The sequence below is a fragment of the Tinamus guttatus genome, unplaced genomic scaffold (assembly GCF_059628265.1).
Source record: "Tinamus guttatus ecotype Peru unplaced genomic scaffold, ASM5962826v1 Tinamus_guttatus_pri_ptg000004l, whole genome shotgun sequence".
NCBI lineage: Eukaryota > Metazoa > Chordata > Aves > Tinamiformes > Tinamidae > Tinamus > Tinamus guttatus.
In genome coordinates, this window is record NW_028288538.1 from 6,343,149 (window position 1) to 6,361,475 (window position 18,327).

An 18,327-nucleotide genomic window follows, 5' to 3' on the forward strand; every position below is an offset into this window, starting at 1 on the left:
GTGCTCAACTATCATAGTCTTCGTTCCCCTGGGTGGTGGTGAAATGTGTCTCCATGAAGAGCTGTGGAGATAAAGTTGAGGGGTCCTTTGGATAGAGTTGGTGATAATTTGTGTTTCTGCTAGACTTAAGCACACAGTTGACTAAATAGAGCTAAACTAAATAGAATAGTGAAACAGAATAATTTTGGTTAGTAACTGCTAGAAGCCACCAAGACCAACCAAGCCCCCAAAATGAGGCACAAAATTGGTCTCTGTCCTATGGTCGTGTTACCTGTGGGGGAAGTTCAACCACCTCTTTTAAGTCCTGGTTTAGACAAACCCTGAGTTATGTGGAACCTCTGTGTAGAGGGTGCTGGCCTGTGTTTATACAGGCAGTGCACTGCATTTTTATTCTTTTTTTTGTGTACTATTACTGACGTTAATCTTTTGCAACAGTGCTGAAAAATAAATTGGTTTTCCGTGAAATCAAATGTTACATTGGCAAAGGATTTACCACATGTATAGGCAAGTGTCTTTTCAAATGTATGTGGCAGATTTACTGTCATGGGAATTGGGCTAGCTGTGCTTAAATTCTGAATTGGAAAAAAAAATCATTTAACAAATACTGCTTTAAGCAGTCAGCACTATTGAGGAGCGGCCCTAGATGTCGTCCACATTTTAAGCTGATTTAAGTATTTTGTGTGTTGATGCCTTAAGGGAGGAACAGTTTGAACAAAAAAAATACAAACCTTTGTGCTTTGATTTTTTTTTTTGAATGTTAAAATTGAGCTTTGTGTTTTGAACATCCGCTCAAAACTGGATCCATTTGCTTGGAATTTAATATTTAGCTTTCAGCTCAGCATGTGAACGGGTCATGCTTGAATTTAAATCTTAACCTTTTTGCACCTGTTTTTATTTTAGCACTGAGTATATACAATATATATTTCTGCTGCATGGCTCTTTTGTCCACAGCTGGAAGTCTGGTCAAATATTATCATGTGATAACTTTCCTAAATTTATATTTGTATCTTTGCAGCTGGTGGAAATGTAAAATAGCTTCTCTGGTCCACTTTTTTTAATTCATGGTTTTCTTTTTTTGTGGTATGAGATTGATCCATTATTTTTCTTTTTTTTTTAAGGCTGGAGGCTGGATGTGTACCATGCTGGAAAAAAACCCCTTTTTTCTATCAAAATACTCCGTGCGACTCTGTCCTTGGCAAGTGGTACCAGACAGAGCAGATAACATTTCTCATGTTGAAGTCGTGGCTGGCACGCTCTCTGCTCTGTTCCCTTCTGAATTTTTGGACAGAATTGCACATGCTAAAGGAGCATTTGTTTCCTGTGTGGGGATGAATTGAGGTCCTGGAGCACTGGAGGGCTTCCCTAAAGCCAAGGGCACCAGAAAGGGGTCTCCAAAAAGTGGTGGGTGGGAGGTACGTGGAACAGCTGAGCTCCAGCTTCCCCAGGTCTGGTAGGAGGTCTCCCCTTGTCTCCTGGGATGTGCCAGGATTGGGAGTGCGTGGATGGGGGAAATCAAGGAGCGGGAGACCAAGGCAAGAACTCGGAGAAAGCAGCTGTGCTGAAACGAAGGAGTCGTCAGAGAACAGGAGGAGCCCTGACAAGGAGCATGGCCAGTGATGCTGGCATGGGTGGCAGCGCTGTACTGCAGGGCCTGGAAGTCTCAAGATTCTTCTTCTTCAATAATTACATTTGACAACGGGAATAAGCTGAATGATCTTAAGGAACAGGTTTTAAATGAAATGACATGCTTATTTTATTGGATTTGCAAATTAGAATTACATAATTCACTAAAAAAAAAAAATGTTTTCCAGATTTTCAGCATTAACCATATGCTCAGTGGTGGCAGGGGGTTGACTAACACAGCTGCAGCGTAAAACTGGGACATCCAACTGGTTTTGATCTTGATAGAAAAGGAGCAGAAGGTCACAACATAGTCTGTTGTTCTCAGTGTCTTGTGGTTTATATAATTCTTCTTCAGGCACATAGCTGGTGGGTAGGGAGAGCAAATGAACATCCTTGTCTTAGTGCAGCTGTTACTGCAAAACATCTGCCTCGTTTTCCCTTCCGCATGGCAGGTCTAAGTTGGGGGATGCTGCTGCTGTACGTGCAGGTTTACGGATTGCCCTTGTATTTACTATATCATGTCAGCATCAGATTTTTCTTCTTACACAGGCAGCGTTTTAAAAGCTATTGGTTATGATCTGTAAGAAGAAAAATCTACCATTTATCTCATTTTGGCTGAACATTCCTACTTAGTACTGCGTGTACTCCATGCAGTGCGGATGTGAACGTGTCTGTGCCATGATGGTTTGGGAAACGGCGTTGCACTGCGTGGGGATAACACGGAATGTGCTTTCTACATGTGCATGCGAGCACACAGCTCGCTGAAAGCAAACTCAATTTTCGATTCTAACAGCAGGTAGCCTATTTCTCATATGCAGGTCTAAGCAGTGTGTGCTTATAGTAGTGCTGCCCTGCATGATTTTTGGAGTCACTACTGCACATAGCCTGCATGTCACAGCCTGCTACATCCTAGTTGTCCATCTTCTTTTCTCTTGGAAGCTGAAGAAAGTCTCAACAGAAATGAACCTTTTTTTAGCTTAGTGGATTTGTAGATTGAGGATGAGATGTGTTCAGTAATTATACTAGGTCCACTGAAACTGTGAGCTTAGTGGCTAGCATGGCAGAGGAAAAGGTGGGTGTTCAAACAAGAAGGAAATAAGGAATTTGCTTATTCAAATGTCTGAAGACAGAAGCAGTTTTAGATGGCTTATTCCTGCTTTATTATGTAAGCTATATGTATGTGGGGGGATAGGTAGATGTGTGTATACATAAAATTATGTATGGGTATATGTTCATGTTTTTAGGAAAATGCTAGGTGCTAATATGCTTTGACCACATTGAATTCGTGTTATTTTGAGGGTGTCCTCGAGACCTGTGAATATCTCCTTCCAGGGCTGTGCTCACCATACTCCCTGGATGGAGCGCTGGCTGTAACGCTGCGTACAGTCTGCCTGAGAAGGCTGATGAGGATTTGCACTTCTGAAAATCAGAATGAGCCCAAACTGTGTGAAAGGGGCGTGTGAACAAGAATCAGGAACGTTGGAGTCAGAAAGGCTTTATTTTATACAATGCGGGTCTTGCAAACGTAACCTGACTTTTTGTTTTTGTCCTTTCTCCTAGGGTGACTGTGTAATTACAGTGCAGCTGACTGAGGAAGATAAAGTCGAGGATGATGTAGTATTTTATTTGATATTTACTGGCTCAACTGTCCAACACTGTACCAGCACTAGAAAGATTAATCCGGGGAGTTTGGAGACAATTGCTCCTGGTAAGCACTCGCCTTTCTTTGCAAAACAATGTACCACTGTATGACGTTTGGTTATTTCAAGTAAACTTAAATGTAGTGCCATTTTTTCCTCATTTACACATCCACTGAAAACATCATGTGTGGTTTGGATGACTGCTACTGGCTTTACGTGACTGTGAAATAACAAATATTGGATATATAGAGAATTTTATGGCAGAAAATGTGAAATTATGTTTAAACATAGTAAAACAACTTCTAAATACAAGCTAGATAGCAGCAGCCATGTTTGCAAGGTTCACGATGCTGCTGCTCAAGTCATCTGCAACCTGGAGGTTCTAGCTGCACCTGGGAACTGTTTAACCTGCAGAGGTTTGTTCCTGTTGCTGTTGAAATACAGCCCTTTTGCGCCTTTGCCCTGCCGTGCAGCTCAGAGCGGTGACAGCACCTCTGAAGGAGGCAGGAGAAATGACGTGCGGTGCTTGGTGCCCTGCACCCAGCACAGAGCGTTCAGACGGGGCGGGTTTTCACATTGAAGCCCACCTCTCTCTTTATGGCTTTGTGCAGTTAACAAAACAGAAGAAAAATCTGCCCAGCATTTTCCTTTGGTGACTTCAGGACCGTGGGAATGAGCGTGTTCCAGGCTGCGTTCCTCACCATTAACCTTTCATTTGGAGATGATACTAGTGTGAGAAAAATGTGCGATGTTTTCACTATATACAGTATAGCTTATGCAATTAAGTCTGCTTTTTTAAAATCTATCTCTAGTAGCTATTGTTTTATGCGAGATCTATGTTAAATACAGTTTGGTGTGAAGAACTTGCAATTGAAATATGATGCTTCCTCCCAGTGATTAGTGCCTAGAAATTGGCCATCTTATTTGCTTGCTTCCATCTCTCTTTATGCTGATGGGGTGTTGAAATTGCTTGGGAAGAGAAGTCTTTTCACAGCTTCTGATTACTGGAACCCAGCGCAATCAATGTGGTTAGTGATTACCCTCTCCCAGAAGAGAGGGCGAGCTGGGAGCTCTTAGCTTGCTTTTGTGTCATGTGCACGGGACACGCGGCAGCTCTGACAGCATCAGTTGCCATGACCTCACCTCCCCCGTGGGACAGGAATGACTGAATTGCCAAGAAAAGAACTGAAAAGCTTCTGTGTTCCCTCTCAGTCTGCAAAGGAACCGGCATCCTTCATGGGATTTCCGTGCAAGTAACACCTTCCAACCATGACTTAGCCTAGCATCCTCCTCGCAGCCGGGCGCTGCTCGGGTAGGACATGAGCTGCAAAACCTGGACCCACAGCGGTGGGCACAGAGCCTGGCTCGAGCTGTCTCGCTGGTCCCAAGCAGAGCTGAGTCACAGGGAGGGTTCCCTCTGTCTCCTCTTGCCAATATTGGTAGCAATAACTGAGTCTGACTTCACTTCCCATTCAAAGGGAAGGTAGATAATTACTCTCTATTTTTCTTTTGTTTTTTAATGGGTGTTTTGTTTTGATCCATGGCTGGGTGGAGTGAGATGCTACAGAGAGATAATTCCCATCCCAAAATGCAGCTTATATCAGGGACAAATTTAACCGGGCCTCACGCAAGTGTCCTGTTCCTGACTGTCAGCAGACACTGTTCAGAACTGCTATATGAGGGCAGAGGCAACACCTACCTTATATATATTTTAAAACAACTGTTTGCGTCACACCATCTTCTGTGTTCATGCTTAATTTTATCTCTCAGAGATACTATCTCTGAGAGGGAAAAAAAAAAAAGGATTTGATGGTCAAGGGGGCTGTGGGGTGAAGCAAGTGGAAGAAAACAATGATTTTATCCTGCTATTTGATGAGACACATGTTTGTCTGGTGTTATTTCAGCACTAACTATTCTCCTTTTAATAAGAGCATGACTTCTTTCAGCCCAACTCTTCCTCCTCCTCCTCCTCCTTCCTGAACTGTGCATCTGTAATCATGTGTTTACATTGTATATTCAGGCAGTTGCCTTGGAAATGTTTGTGGTGACTCAGAGCTAGTGTTATTTGACCTCACTGCAGGATTAGCCATGAACAAGAGACAGTGTGTGGGAGACCAGCCCGTGTTTAAACATCCTAGCCTGGGCAATTAGCAAGTACTGTGTAGTTACAGAAGTGAATTAAACTGTGCAAACAGCTTTTAGCCAAAAGCTGGTCCTTCCTTTACAGCTTGGAGCTGCTTTCTTTTAGCTCTGCAAGGCGAGATATGGTGCGTGGCCCGTGGAGCACACGAGCTTCCCAAAGGGTGGCCACTGATAGATGAAGGAACGGCCTTAACCCAAGTCTTCAAAGTTTCATATGATCCTCAGCAGACTTCAACTGAAGTGCTGGGGTTAAAAGGGGAACGTTAATTCTGTTAAAACTAGTGTAAAAACAGAAACTGCTTTTTTTTTTTTTTTTTTTCTTGCCTCTGTCAGTAGAAGTCCAAATGTATTGGTGATGTGTGGAGGTGTAAGAAGCAGAAAGGGAAATGAATTGATTATGTTTGCTGCCAAAATTAAATAGAAAGTTGTAGCAAAGCTTTCAAAGGAGATCACTTTTATTTTTAAATCATAACAGCATAATGTGGTTTTAGGCAAGAAATTAAAGCAAATGAAATGGAAATATGAACTGTCAGAGTGCCTCCTAAATTTTCTCAGTATATAAAAATTCTCTATATTCTGAAAGTTTTTCTCTAAAGAAGAAAGGTTCCTGTTCAAAAGGAAGCTTTTATTTCTGTACGTAATAAAGTAAAAGGACGTCTGACTGTAAATTTATGGGAATAGCTTTTCCTTAGAGAAATTTTAAATTAAAATATTAGATTCAAATATTAGATTTTGAACTCTGCTGTGTAATTGGCTTTTCTCTATAAGGCTGTAACTCCCCGGCTCATGATTTACCCTGGCATTGCTACCTGTGGAATGATGTGGTGAAGCCTCTCACAGTTAATATACTAATAGGTAATTATACAAAGCTGTAAGGAAGAAAAAAAAAACAGTTATGTTGTGCTTTTATAAAAGGGATAGCTTTAAAAGTGTGCAGGTGGCTTGGTAGGGAGCAAGCTGAACCTGAGCCAGTGTTACGCCCTGGCACCAAGGATGACCAACATCCTGGGCCGGATGGGCAGGAGCATGGGCAGGATCAAGGTGGGCAACAGTCCCCCTCAATGCCATGCTCACTAGAGTGCAGCTAGAACGTTGCATCCATTTTGGGGCATCATTCCTCAAGCAGGAGAGATGCTGGTAACCGGAGTGGGTTCAGGAGCAGAGCACTGTGATGGTTGAGGCTGGAAGACCATGGAGGAGAGGCTGAAGGAGCCAGGCTTGGGCAGCCTGGAGCAATGGCAGCCTCGGGGCACCCACAGCAGTCCCCAGGAGGGTCAACGAGGAGAGCTCTTCATGGTGGTACCTGATGGGAGGACATGGGGCAAGGGTCATGAATTGGAAGGAGATGGGTTCAAAGTGGGTATTGGGAAAAACTGGTCCACAGGGAGGACAGTGAAACAGTGGAGCAGGTGCCCAGAGGGGCTGTGCAGTCTACATCATAATTTCATGTGTTCCCCACTAAATTCTGACTTGAAGCAAACCAGTGCAACTTAGATAATTCTAGTTATTATTTAACAGTATGAAAATCTATCTAGTAATGATGATCTTGTTCCTTCCAGAGATATCTTATTTGTACTGTTTTTAAACCTTGTTACTGTGGGCGTACAGACTGGTCATTGCTGCTGGATTTTGCTGTAGCAGATCGAGATGTTGCCTGCCAGCTGAAATTGGCTCTTTCCGTAGCTCAGACGAAAATATGTGAGCATTCCTTATCTGCTTCAGCACAAAGTCATCTGGATTTGCCTAAACAAGTGAAAAATAGGTCAGCCTGCTTGAGCTGCTGTGGTTGACCTCCTGCCACAGTGGCTGGGCAGTGTTCGTGCAAGGGTTTCTTAGCTGTACTGGGAGCCTGATAAGAGAAATAAGCTGCTGGAGGGCTGTTAAATGGGTAGGAGAAGATCTTAACTCTAACATATAGTGTGATACGCATTTACTCCCTTAAGACTACCCAAAAAAACCCATGTATCATCATGCGTTCATCTTATGTTTTATTTGACATTATTTTCTTGGCCGATTTGCATTTCCCCTGTTCTGGCAGTGCTTCATGGTGTTCCCTGGCTATGCGTTTCGCCACGTGCTTTGTACTGGCCTGAGACTTGCAGCCATTGCACTTGCTCTTCTGCAGTTGTATCAGTAAAACTGCTTCTCTTTCTTCGCCCTTCGTTTTTACATTCTACAATCATGCAAAGCACATGAGGACTCTCGTCTGATTCATTTCCTTAAGCTTTTAGATCTGAACCTTCCTGTCTACTAGGGCGGACATTTGAGGCTGTAGGCATTTTTGATATGTGTTCCAAAATACAAAGGGATAAGAATCAAAGAAAGACATGGCCAGTGCAGTATCACTGCGCTCTGCCCGCTGTGCCAAGCTGCCTTTGGCTGTCGGTCACGTTGCCTCTTGTGTCGTGCATCTGGGCTGGCCAGAAACGTTGCTTTCTGGTGTCCTGTGCCTTGTGACTGCTCAGATAAAGAGGAATTACAGCCTGAGTGGATGTCAGCAAATTCAGGCTACCTTGAGCGGTGCCTATGCAGATCTCAAGTGGAAGGAGGAAGCCCTGGGGGTGGATACTCTGCCAGATGTCCCTTCTGGTTTTAAAAATGGGAAAAGATGAAGACCAAGAGTATCTCTTGTTCCCAAGTAAAGCAACAGAAACCAAAGGCAGCAAATGCATGTGTTCAAAAGAGTCTTTTGGTCAGGAAAAGATTATAAAACTGACATAAAGTCCTAAACCTGGAACTACATGTGCAGTAAGGTTGGGTGGCATTGCCATTGGAGAATAGAGGTAGGGATGGGGCCCAGGAGGCTCCTGGGATTTGGGCTGTGTCCTTGTTTGCTGCCTTGTTTTCTAATAGCAGTATCTACCAACTCCTAGCAGAAGGGCTTGAGGAGCTCAGCAGAGGTGGTTAATCCTTTACAGGAGATTAGGTGAGTGCTGTTAAACCTGTCTTCTTGGTGTTGGTAAATAACAGTGGATCTAATGATCTATCCAGCCAAAGCACCTTGAAGAGGGCACTTGAATTTGGAGCTGCATTTAGATTCAGAAATTATTCAGGAGACAAAAGATTTTTATTTTGAACTTTGTACTTGCTCAGAAGGATGGGGATGGGACAGTTGCAGTGTACCACTATTGACTCTATTATGAATTTAAGAGGCATAATTTCCCCTTGTAAAAAAACAGATTCTTGCTTGAGCTGTTCTGTCGTAACTGAAGCATCAAAGCAAGCAACTGAGTCACAAGAATTAGGCAATGAGTGATGTTTCATATGCTCTTAGCACCTCTTTTGCCAGCCTGAGTACAAATCAAGTTGCATAGTGCAATTAAGCTTTCTGCTCACCTAGGTGTAAAGGTGCCAAACACCAGTCATTGCTTCACTTTCATTATTAAGATGCATCAATTTTGAAATGATCTGCTCTAAATTTTCCATAATCTAAGATATTTTCCTTAAGACAGGAGGCACTTAGTTGGGCAAAGCAGTTACAACTTCGCCTCCTCAGACGTGTCATTCCCCGGCTTTAGCTCCATGTGCAGAGCAGGCGGAGCTGCAGCTGGAGCACATTTCTCACCACGTCAGGTGTCATCAGTTCCAAGAGACTGTGACAGCTGGAGTCTGGTATCAAGAAAATACCTAAGGTCTAAGTAGGGAAGGATGTAGAGAGAGAAAATCATGTCTGCTGCTGTGGCTGAATTGTTGTGGTTACTGAAATGACACAGTTTGGGCCTAGCCTGGATGCGTCCGCTTATGTTGCATTACCCTTCCAAGTTAATGTTAATCATAAACTGAGCTTTTCAGCAAGGCCTCATTAGTGTAATATCCGAGAGTGCCGTAATCTTTAATATATTTTTCTTCCCAGTTTCTCTGCAGTTTAGGGAGGGTGTTGGGGGCATTGAACGGTTAAGCAAAGAGTAGCACAGAAAGATGATGGCAGAGTTGGGAAGTGAAACCTCCTTGCAAGGCAGCAGCCTCCTCGCCTGCCTGTCGATTTAGCAGCAGTGCCCCTGCTGCAAAAAAATCCAACCTCCAATCAAGATCTGGCAAACAAAATAGCAGAAAAAAAGTAGCAACCTCATCTTTGTTCGTATGAGTCAAAAGCAGTAGCTGCAGTGCAGGAATCTCAGGCTCAGGAAGCTCAGGGAGAGGTTTTGGGAGGACTTGAGCAGCCGTGTTTTGAGGAGCTGCAAGAAGGAAGGTGGCAGGGCAAGCTTGTGCTCTGTGAGCTGCTGGTTTTGCGTGCTGCATGCAGTGCAAGTGTGTATACTGTCGAGGTAATAGTCATGTTATTGAGCACAAATTTGGGGTTGCATTTAACAACCATGTAGCACCAAGGAGCTCGGAGGATCTCAACATGGGCAGAATGGTAGTACCCCAAACGCAGCACTGCGGCAGCAGATAGCCAAGCAGGTGCAGGACAAAACCCTCAGGTCTGTAAACCACATCCCTCAAACAGTTACTTGGGTAGTTTGGGGAGATACAGCTAGCTATATGTGAGTCACATATAGAGACAGCAGATTATGTGTGTGTTTGCAGTTTGTTGTATTGCTCTGAGCTTTCTCTGTAGGAAAAAACAACCTGAACTGCTTTGTCTTGTTTGTTGATCTCAAAACGTGCAGGATTTTTGTATGAGTTTTAATGGAGAGGAGGGAAAAAAAAAAAAAAGGCAAAAAAAGAGGCACAGAAAGGGCCTGAGAGGCTGTCTGCCAGCAGTTTCCAGAGTTGGAACACTCCTATTTACTCCAGATGCCTTGAGTCTCAGTGATCTTTCTGCCTGTAGCTAAGCAGAGGTGGAGAAGCAGATTTTGCCCTTTTTTTTTATTTTTAATTCCTGTATTTCTTTAGATTTTTTCTACTTTGTTCCTACTAGTTAAAAGCATAGACTGAAATGAATGTCAATTAACTGGGAAATATCTTGTTTAAACCTTGCTTTATTTCAGTGTGAAATCTTTTACATGTGTTCATGCTTTATTCTTTTACCAAAGGCTGTGTTTTCCCTTAGGAAACAACTTTTCATAGAAAAACTCTGTTTCGTAAAATACCATCTTTGTATTGATAGACCAAAAGGGTAAACAAGTTGCATAACAAATGACCACTTGGCAATACCAGTTGTGGATTTGTTTTAAAATAATCTTAATTATGAAACAACAAGAAAAAGTCTGAAAATAGAATAAAACAATGTAGCCAATAAGACTTTTTGCAGTCCATCCTCTTTGTTATACTTAATTGCTCTAGGCATTACAATTAAAAGGAAATGATGCCAGTTCTAGATGACATCAGTCGCAGGAAAAACTGATTGAATCTGTACTGAAATTATTTCTGATGTAATATGCGGGGTTTTGCACTTCGTTTGCACTAGGTTTTTAAGATATGTGCAGTTTGAAGAGACTTTAGAAGCTTTCTGCACTCTGTGTTAATAGTTGAGGGTTTAAAATGGAAAGCGAAGTCTGCAGTGTAAGGCTGGGCTGTACCTACGTTTTTCACAAGGTCTCCTGTGCTGAATGCAATAGCTGTGTGAAGTGCTTGCATGCTGCAGATACACACTTCACTTTTACAACTAGAATTCTGCATTTCTGAAACAGGAAAAAAAAAATCTCTTTTATAGGATCCCTTCCTTATGAACAAGCCACCAGATGGCAACATCTCTTGGTTCCAAAGCCCAGAGGTTGTGTGCAAGTCATGACATCTCTCCCTGGCTTTCCTCTCCCGCTTGGAGCTCTTGAGGAGAGCTGGTGAAGCTCAGCCCTGTCGTGGTAGCTCAAAGGATGCAATTAGCCCAGGAGTCCTTAGTCATCTGCCCGGCAAACCCAAACATGTGCTTCCAGGCGGGCTTTAAATAGCGGCTCCAGCTTGGGGCCCATTGTTTGAAAACTTAAATGCGAATTCTGAAAATAGGAGGTTTGGACAGGATTTCCACTTTTAGAGGACTGTAGGAAATGAAATCATGCTTTAGGAAAGCTCTGTTTAGGGGCAACAGTGTTTTGTCTCCGTGCACACCTTGTTTAATGATAAAAAGTCTGCTTAAGAGCTATGCTGGCACCCTTCTACACATGCCCCAGATCAAAGGTATGGGTTTGATGGCCTGGTTTAAAACTGAATTACCTTGTCTGCTAACTCCCAGCGGCTGCAGAATCTTCAGCTTCTTTTCCCTGCTCACTGTTTTCCAGCATTATCATGGAGAGTAGACAGTGGTATCACAGTGATGCATCTCATCTCTTCAGGGATGAGTACACAAAATAAGGGTTTCAAGACTTTTATTCTGTGTGTGTGTATTGCCCAAAGCAAGTTTCAGTAAGTGACCTGGTAAGGAATTCTCTGGTTTAAGAGCTGTCTTATTTTAAACAAGTTTTGAAGTGTGTTTTTATGTAAAGATGAGATAGCAAAGAAGTTTTTCCCTCTCAGCAACAATTCCTGCACCCTTCTCTGCATGGGCTGAAATAATTTCGTGATTCCTATGCTTTTTCCTCCGTTACGTAAGCAGCTCTAAGCAGTGAATTGGTTCCAAACAAAATTAAAAGTAATTAAGGGAGAAATGGATTGAAATGCAGTTTAGGGAGAAAGAAGTGGTAGGTTATTTCACTTTTCTCACAGGTAGGCCAGCATAGAAATTACCTAATTTCATACTGTGGCCACAAAATCCGTCTGAATAAGAGAAGCCCGGATCTACACTGAACAGCTTTTCTGGGCAGCAAAACAGCATGGAAGCTGCTACCAACAGTCTGAGAAGTCAGTGAGCTGCAACGGTAGAAAGAGTGTAATGTGTGTCAGAAGCGTTAAAATTCCGATTGGATTGTTTTGGGATGATAGTAGCATGGTGATTTTCCTTATTTTATCACTTGCTTTTATTGCTGTTTTGGCCAAAGCAGTGAGGAGGGGTGTCCTCTAGTCTCGCAAACCTCATGGTGCTAGACAGAGTATTTCCCTTCCCTCCTCACTGGGCTCTCGTGCACGTGATTTCTTCAGTCACGTGTGTTTTCAGCCTTCTAAAACATATGTCTTTATAACTAGGCTATAAATAGACCCATCCTTCTTCCTGGCACACCCAGCTTTTCACCTTTGAATGAGTCAAATCTTATTTCTTTTTTTCCACTTCTGGGCTGGGAAAGGTGTACAAGGGAGTACAGTAGTTGATGAGTAAGTGCTCTGATGGCTGCAAAAATTGCATGGTGACTGCAGGAGAAATGTTGCATACCACAATGCCTGTGTTGGCAAGGTGCATGGTTTGGTACTTAACCTATATAAGAAAACCCCCTGCTCTCTACCAGCTGGAGCAGAAGAGAGACAATTAAGAGTAATGGAATCCATGCTCGCTCTGCCTCGAGCTCTTTGTGATCTTGGGCAGGTTGCTTTGCCTCATAAAAACAGATTTGGGCTTGTTTTACAGATGATAACCACTTATCTCCTGAGAATGCCAAAAAGCTTAGCTCACTCTCTCTGAAGCTATTTAACATGCTCTGGAAAAAGACTGCTGAAGTTCAGATATTAGTCCAGGGGAAGGAAGCGAGGGTCTTTGATGTGGAGAGAAGTGTTGACCCACTGACGATTCCTTCAGAAGGCTGTGTGTGCATTCATGTATTTCAGAGATGTTTGCTTACATCGTTCCTGTAGCTGTTTCAAAGCAGGGGGCAGAGACCTCTTGAGCAATCTTTTAGTATTTGCCGTGGTTCTTAATTGCTCCTCTTTCTTTTGAACTGGTTGCCAAAGTCAGAACCTGTCCCAGCCTCTTACCCCGGAGTCTGACATCTTGTCAGATGTAGGGAAGGAGAACATCAAAGCGTTGCGAGGGGTTGCCCTTTACAAGAACATTCCCTTGGGTTTAGCAGGATGCTTGTTTGAACCTATTAGATGTAAATGAATTATCAGCTCTGTCACTTCTCTTTCAAGACTCTATTACATATTTGTGGGAGTTTCAAGAAAACCATCGCTGGCTGCAGATCAGAACATGACCTGCTTGTCATCTCCCACTGCATCACATTGGTCGCCGCTCACGTTTGGTGCAGCATTTCTCACGGGTACAAGGGGACCTTGGTCAGCGTGGTTCCTCCTTGTCGGACATACCAGTTTCTCCTGTTGTTGTCGCGAGTGAGGAGCCTTTAGTGTCACGCAGATGGAGGAATTGCTTGGCCTCATGTCAAGGAGAAGGAAGCGACTATGCTGCATTCTCCTGTAACTCCTTGTGGGCCAGGTTTGCCTGCAGGTTGAATCCTGGAAGTCAAAGGGCTTTCAGGCAGAGTAGCGGTATTCTAGCTTATTTTGCAGATGGGATTTTTGTGAGAATAAGGAGAAAACATCTTCAATCAAAGGTTCAGTTTTACTCATTGGATTAAGAACTTTTTAATTATGCTTTTTTAAAACTTTCTCATTCTAGTGAACTTTCACTGCTATGCAAGAGGGAGAGACAAAATTGCAGCAGTTGAGTCCATTTTCGTGCTAAAAAGAACTGTATTCTTAATAGACATCACAGATCTTACTGTTTTGTGAATTGTTTTTTCTTTTTTTTAATCTGGTAGCCTTATCAGATCCATGTCCGGATATCCTCAGGAGGATGAGCAAAGCTGTAGGAAGAGGGAAGTGCTGAATCCCCCCAAAGCTGTGTTCTCCCCCCAGTTCTCCCTTGAAGGACTGAGACTTTGACTGTGAGGATGGATGGAGTTTTTGAATAGATTTTGTCTGGGACGCAGAGATCGCTGCCTCTGCCGATTGTATCCGTGGTATCGTGCTCAGCTTGTACAATAAGCACCACATTCCCAAGCTCTCGCTCCTTCAGAAACCAAATCCCTTTGGTTTACAGTGTGCAAGGATTAGCTGCAGCCCCCAAAAGTGGTAGAAATTGGTCTTCCTGTCCTTCTTAGTTGTAGTATTAATACATCTATTCCTTTGGCATTCACATCATCCTCTAATAAATGACTGATTTTGGAAGGAAAGAGGTTTTCTCACCTTTCAGCCTCCTTGTTGCTGTGAGCTGGTGCAGAGACAACGTTGCTGGGTTCTGTCCTCCCCTTCTGCACTTGCCTTTGGTGCTTTTCCAGCCCCATTTGCTTTCCTTCGGAAGCCGTGCAGCATAGTCTGATCATCCTGGTGCTGCTCACAGGATCCTAAGAGCAATTGTAACTTTTTTGGATGACTCCGGCATCGTCTCTTTGAGCAGACAAGACCATATAAATGCCCAGAGCGTTGGAACAGCTTTGGAAGGTTTGGCCAAACGTCCTTTCCTTTTGTCAGTGAAAACAACAGCAAGGGCCCCCAGCACACAAGAAGGAAACTTTCCCACTCACTGCAAATAGGGGCTTATATTGAATTTTCACGCCTTTAAAAATAAATTGTCATTTTGTGTTCAATGAAGCTGGTTTGCTGAATGTAGTAGGATGCTGAGGTCATGGGCAGAAGGCTCTTCCCTGGCTTTTCCAGTAATTAGTGAGGGGTCCGTGCTGTTCTGGCAAAAGCAGCAGTGACATCAGCCATCAGGAGGATTGAGCAACTGCTCTGAGCAGCAAACTTGCAGCACAGGCCTTGTTATTGAGGGGACACATCTGACAGCTGCCCGGGCTGGGCACACAGTGTATTTTTCCTTTTTTAAAAATGCAGAAAGGTGTTGCTGACATTATTCTTATTTAGTTTGTGTAGCATCCGGGTGTATGAAACTGCTGCCATGCTAGGGTGTCCTTTTACTTGACATCCCTGCTCAAAATAAATAAGCTTAAAGTTACCAAGCTGTGAGAGTAGCTTCCTTGTTTTGTAAGAAAAGTGGCAATATCCCTGATTTTATTTAATGGAGAAAGCTTAATTTCGGTTTGTCCCGTGAAACTGAATACAAAGGCCAGGTGCAGCAGTGGGCCTGAGATGGGACTGCACACACAGGACGCTTTTGCACAGTGTATGTTCCTGTAGCAAATACTGTTGCTTAGTTTGCATAGTCCTCTATGGTAGGTGAAATTTCCCTGTTTTTCGTATAAGCCAAGCACTGTGGCAGCATTTGGAGTGTGTAGTTTTACAGCCTTCAGACTCTGGGCGAGTTACTGGAGCACTGAGTTACTGGAAGAGAAAAAGAATTGGATAATTTAGAGGTTTGGACCCTAACTTCCATTTATGTATTAGAAAATCTTTCTTTGACATCCTTAATATTGAGTTTCCTTGTGTCGTACTGAAAAGAGTTTGGTCTGGTAAGAAGAGCTTATATATTTCTTGGTTTATGTTGTGGTAAGTTGAAGAAGAGAAGGAAAAAAAAAGAATTTCCTGTCTTTTTAAAATATGCAAAAAATATTTTGTCTCTAACAGATGTAAAGTTACTAAGTATGCATTTAAGTAACAGTTGTGACTCAGTAATGCATGGCTGTTGGATTCAACATAAAGCGAGCGCGTATGAGCAGTTATTCCATCCTGCTCCTCTTCAGCCTGCTCAACTTCTCCCGTTTACCCCAGTTTCTCCGGTTTGGTTTGCAGGCCATGACTGCTGTGAGACCGTGAAGGTGGCACTTTGTGCTTCTAAGGAAGGGTGCCCGCTTCTGGTTGTGGCCGAAGAGAGTTTCCAGTTTATTCAGGACGAAGCCTACGATGCAGCGCAGTTTCTGGCCAGCTGTGCTGGCAACCAACAAGCCCTGAACTTCACCAGGTTCTTGGACCGCTCAAGGCCGCCCGCTGCCGATGTGGAGTTCCTGGATGAAAAAGTGGCCTTGGCGTTTCGGCACCTGAAGCTGCCTCCAGGATGGAACGTGCTGGGTGCGGATCAATCCCTGAACGGTGAGATTGGCTGGGAGGGACCCTTTGAATGTGGGTAAAAAGGCTTCTGCTTTGGAAACTTTCTTGTTTGTGTTGGCCTTTGGGCTGGGAGGTGTGACTTGATGGACGTTGATTTGTCCCAGTAGATCTGCAGCCTCTCCTTTGCACCTAAGCTGCTCTAAAATACATAAGACACTGGTAATTTTTGTCTTCTGTTACATAATATCAGAGGCTGATTTAAATGGCCAGGGCTTTATGCACACCCAGAAGGGGAGTTTTCTGCCTATGCAGTGGTATGAGGGCATCAGTGTCACACTGAAGGAAATCTCCTGGAGGTGTGTCTGCCTGTGGAACGTCTGGCAGTCCTTCAGGTTTATTAGCCTTGTTGCACAAATTTGGCATTTTTGATCAATGCAGGTTTTAAAGCACAGGTGCCAAGTGAGTGAAAGGTGGAAAATGGATCTTGAAGCTTCTTGGGAGAGCTGGGTGTCTGCCTGTGAGCAGTGCAGTCGATCCGTGAGCGCCCTGAGGATTTGTCTAGGATGTCTCAGCGTTGAGGCATCCAGGAGAGCATGGAAGTGCTCCAACACAAGCCCAGGCATCCCATTCCCAAATAAAGAGGTTAAAAATGGGAAGGCCTAACTGACAGTGGCTCTTAACTGCAGCAGTGAGCGCTACTGGACGCTTACAAGTAAATGTAAAGGAGATGGTGTGGAGTGCCCGTCCCTGGGAGTTCTGCTGTTCTTGTCCCCGGGGAGCTTCAGGAAGCCTAGCGATAGCTTGTGAGGCTAATTCACTTTTTTTTTTTTTTTTTTTCCCTGGAAAGAGCTTTTTCTTTCTGTTTTATGTTTGTTTGTTTTCCCCAGTGAGCTAATTACACCTGGGGAATTTGGGGGGATTTTTTGCAATGGTAACAGAAAAAAAGAGTTTGCAGAAGCTTTCTTTTGGTCACACAACTCTTTCTTTCTTCTTCAGCAAATTGTATCTGCTTTGCTAGAGGGAGGTGGCAGGTCTCTAGCTTGGGGTTGAGAACAGGATTAGAAAAGTCTGCTCTGGGGTAAAACGTAGCATCTCTTTGCTGGGGCTTGTGGGTTAATTAGTGTGGGTGAGGAAGAAAAGCAAGGCCAGCTTTGAAACTGGGATCATATATTACGCATGCTCTGGCCGATGGCCCTCCAGTGGGACATCCTGTCCTGCATTGCATCACTACCTATGAACAGTTATTCCAATTCATATTTCACATTTAGCTAAATGTCAGTACCAGCTACTTCAAATAACCTTCTTGAAGGAGAAAATGCTATAGAAATGAGAACAAAAGAGAATGTCAGATCCCTTCTTGGGAGCCTGTAGCGCTGCCTCTAAGCTGGCATGTCTGTGTGGCCTCTTGTGGGTTGGAAACAAAACACTGCTGTTCAGCAGAGCCTCCCAAAGCCGGAGCGGGCGAGGGGCCTCTCGCAGCTCCCTGGGGACAGAGCTGGTGGGGAAGGGCTGTTTGGAGATGACCATTCCTGTGAAACGTGCTTGACGGGTGACTTCTCCAAAGAATGAAGTCAGAGTCTGTATATATTAAAAAAAAAAAAAAAAAAAAAAAGTCAGGCAGGACTTGAATAAAAGAGTCGAATGTAGCTCTGGGTTGGGCTTTACGGATGGGATGTACAGGGACTGGAAGGAAAGTACAGGAACTTTCCTTCCGGTGTTGTTCTTTGTCCTGTTTCCAAGTCCGACTGATCTTTGAAGAGACCATGGGGCCACAAATGGCAGAGAAACTACTAAAAGTAACACCCAGTACTGTCAGGCTGAGGTTTTAAAACTGTTTTTTCACATATGGGTGCTGGTGCAGTGCAAAGCACATGGTTAAGGTTCGTCCCATGGAGGAAAGAGGCGTTTAGCATCCCCGGTGCTCCTAGGTGCCAGCCACCTGGGCAGTTAAATCATCGATGGTTTGTATTCAGAAGCTGCTATTCCATATGTTATTGCAGCATTTCCCCTCCCTTCTTTTTCATCTTTCCTTAGCACATCAATAGGTTTAACTTTTTAATAATTAAAAGTGCAGGAGTACTGTAGATAAATGCTGTGCAAGAATTACATATTTGCTTATGTCCTATTCGACAAAGGACTTCATTCTTTAAGAGTTTGCCGTTGCTCAGGATTAAAGATATGGTGTCTCCACATAACCAAATTGTTAAAAACACTTCCTTTCAGCTGCAGGTTAGAA

General features: G+C 43.6%; 1 protein-coding gene across 1 annotated transcript in view; it reads left to right on the forward strand.

Annotated features, from left to right (window-relative positions):
• The window catches only part of AKAP13 (A-kinase anchoring protein 13), a 158,670-nt gene that overhangs the window by 27,332 nt on the left and 113,011 nt on the right, over nt 1-18,327 (forward strand). Inside the window, exons 3-4 of the mRNA XM_088538629.1 lie at nt 3,184-3,331; nt 15,837-16,133. Coding sequence (XP_088394755.1) covers nt 3,184-3,331; nt 15,837-16,133 — 445 coding nt within the window. The remainder of the gene's footprint in view (nt 1-3,183; nt 3,332-15,836; nt 16,134-18,327) is intronic.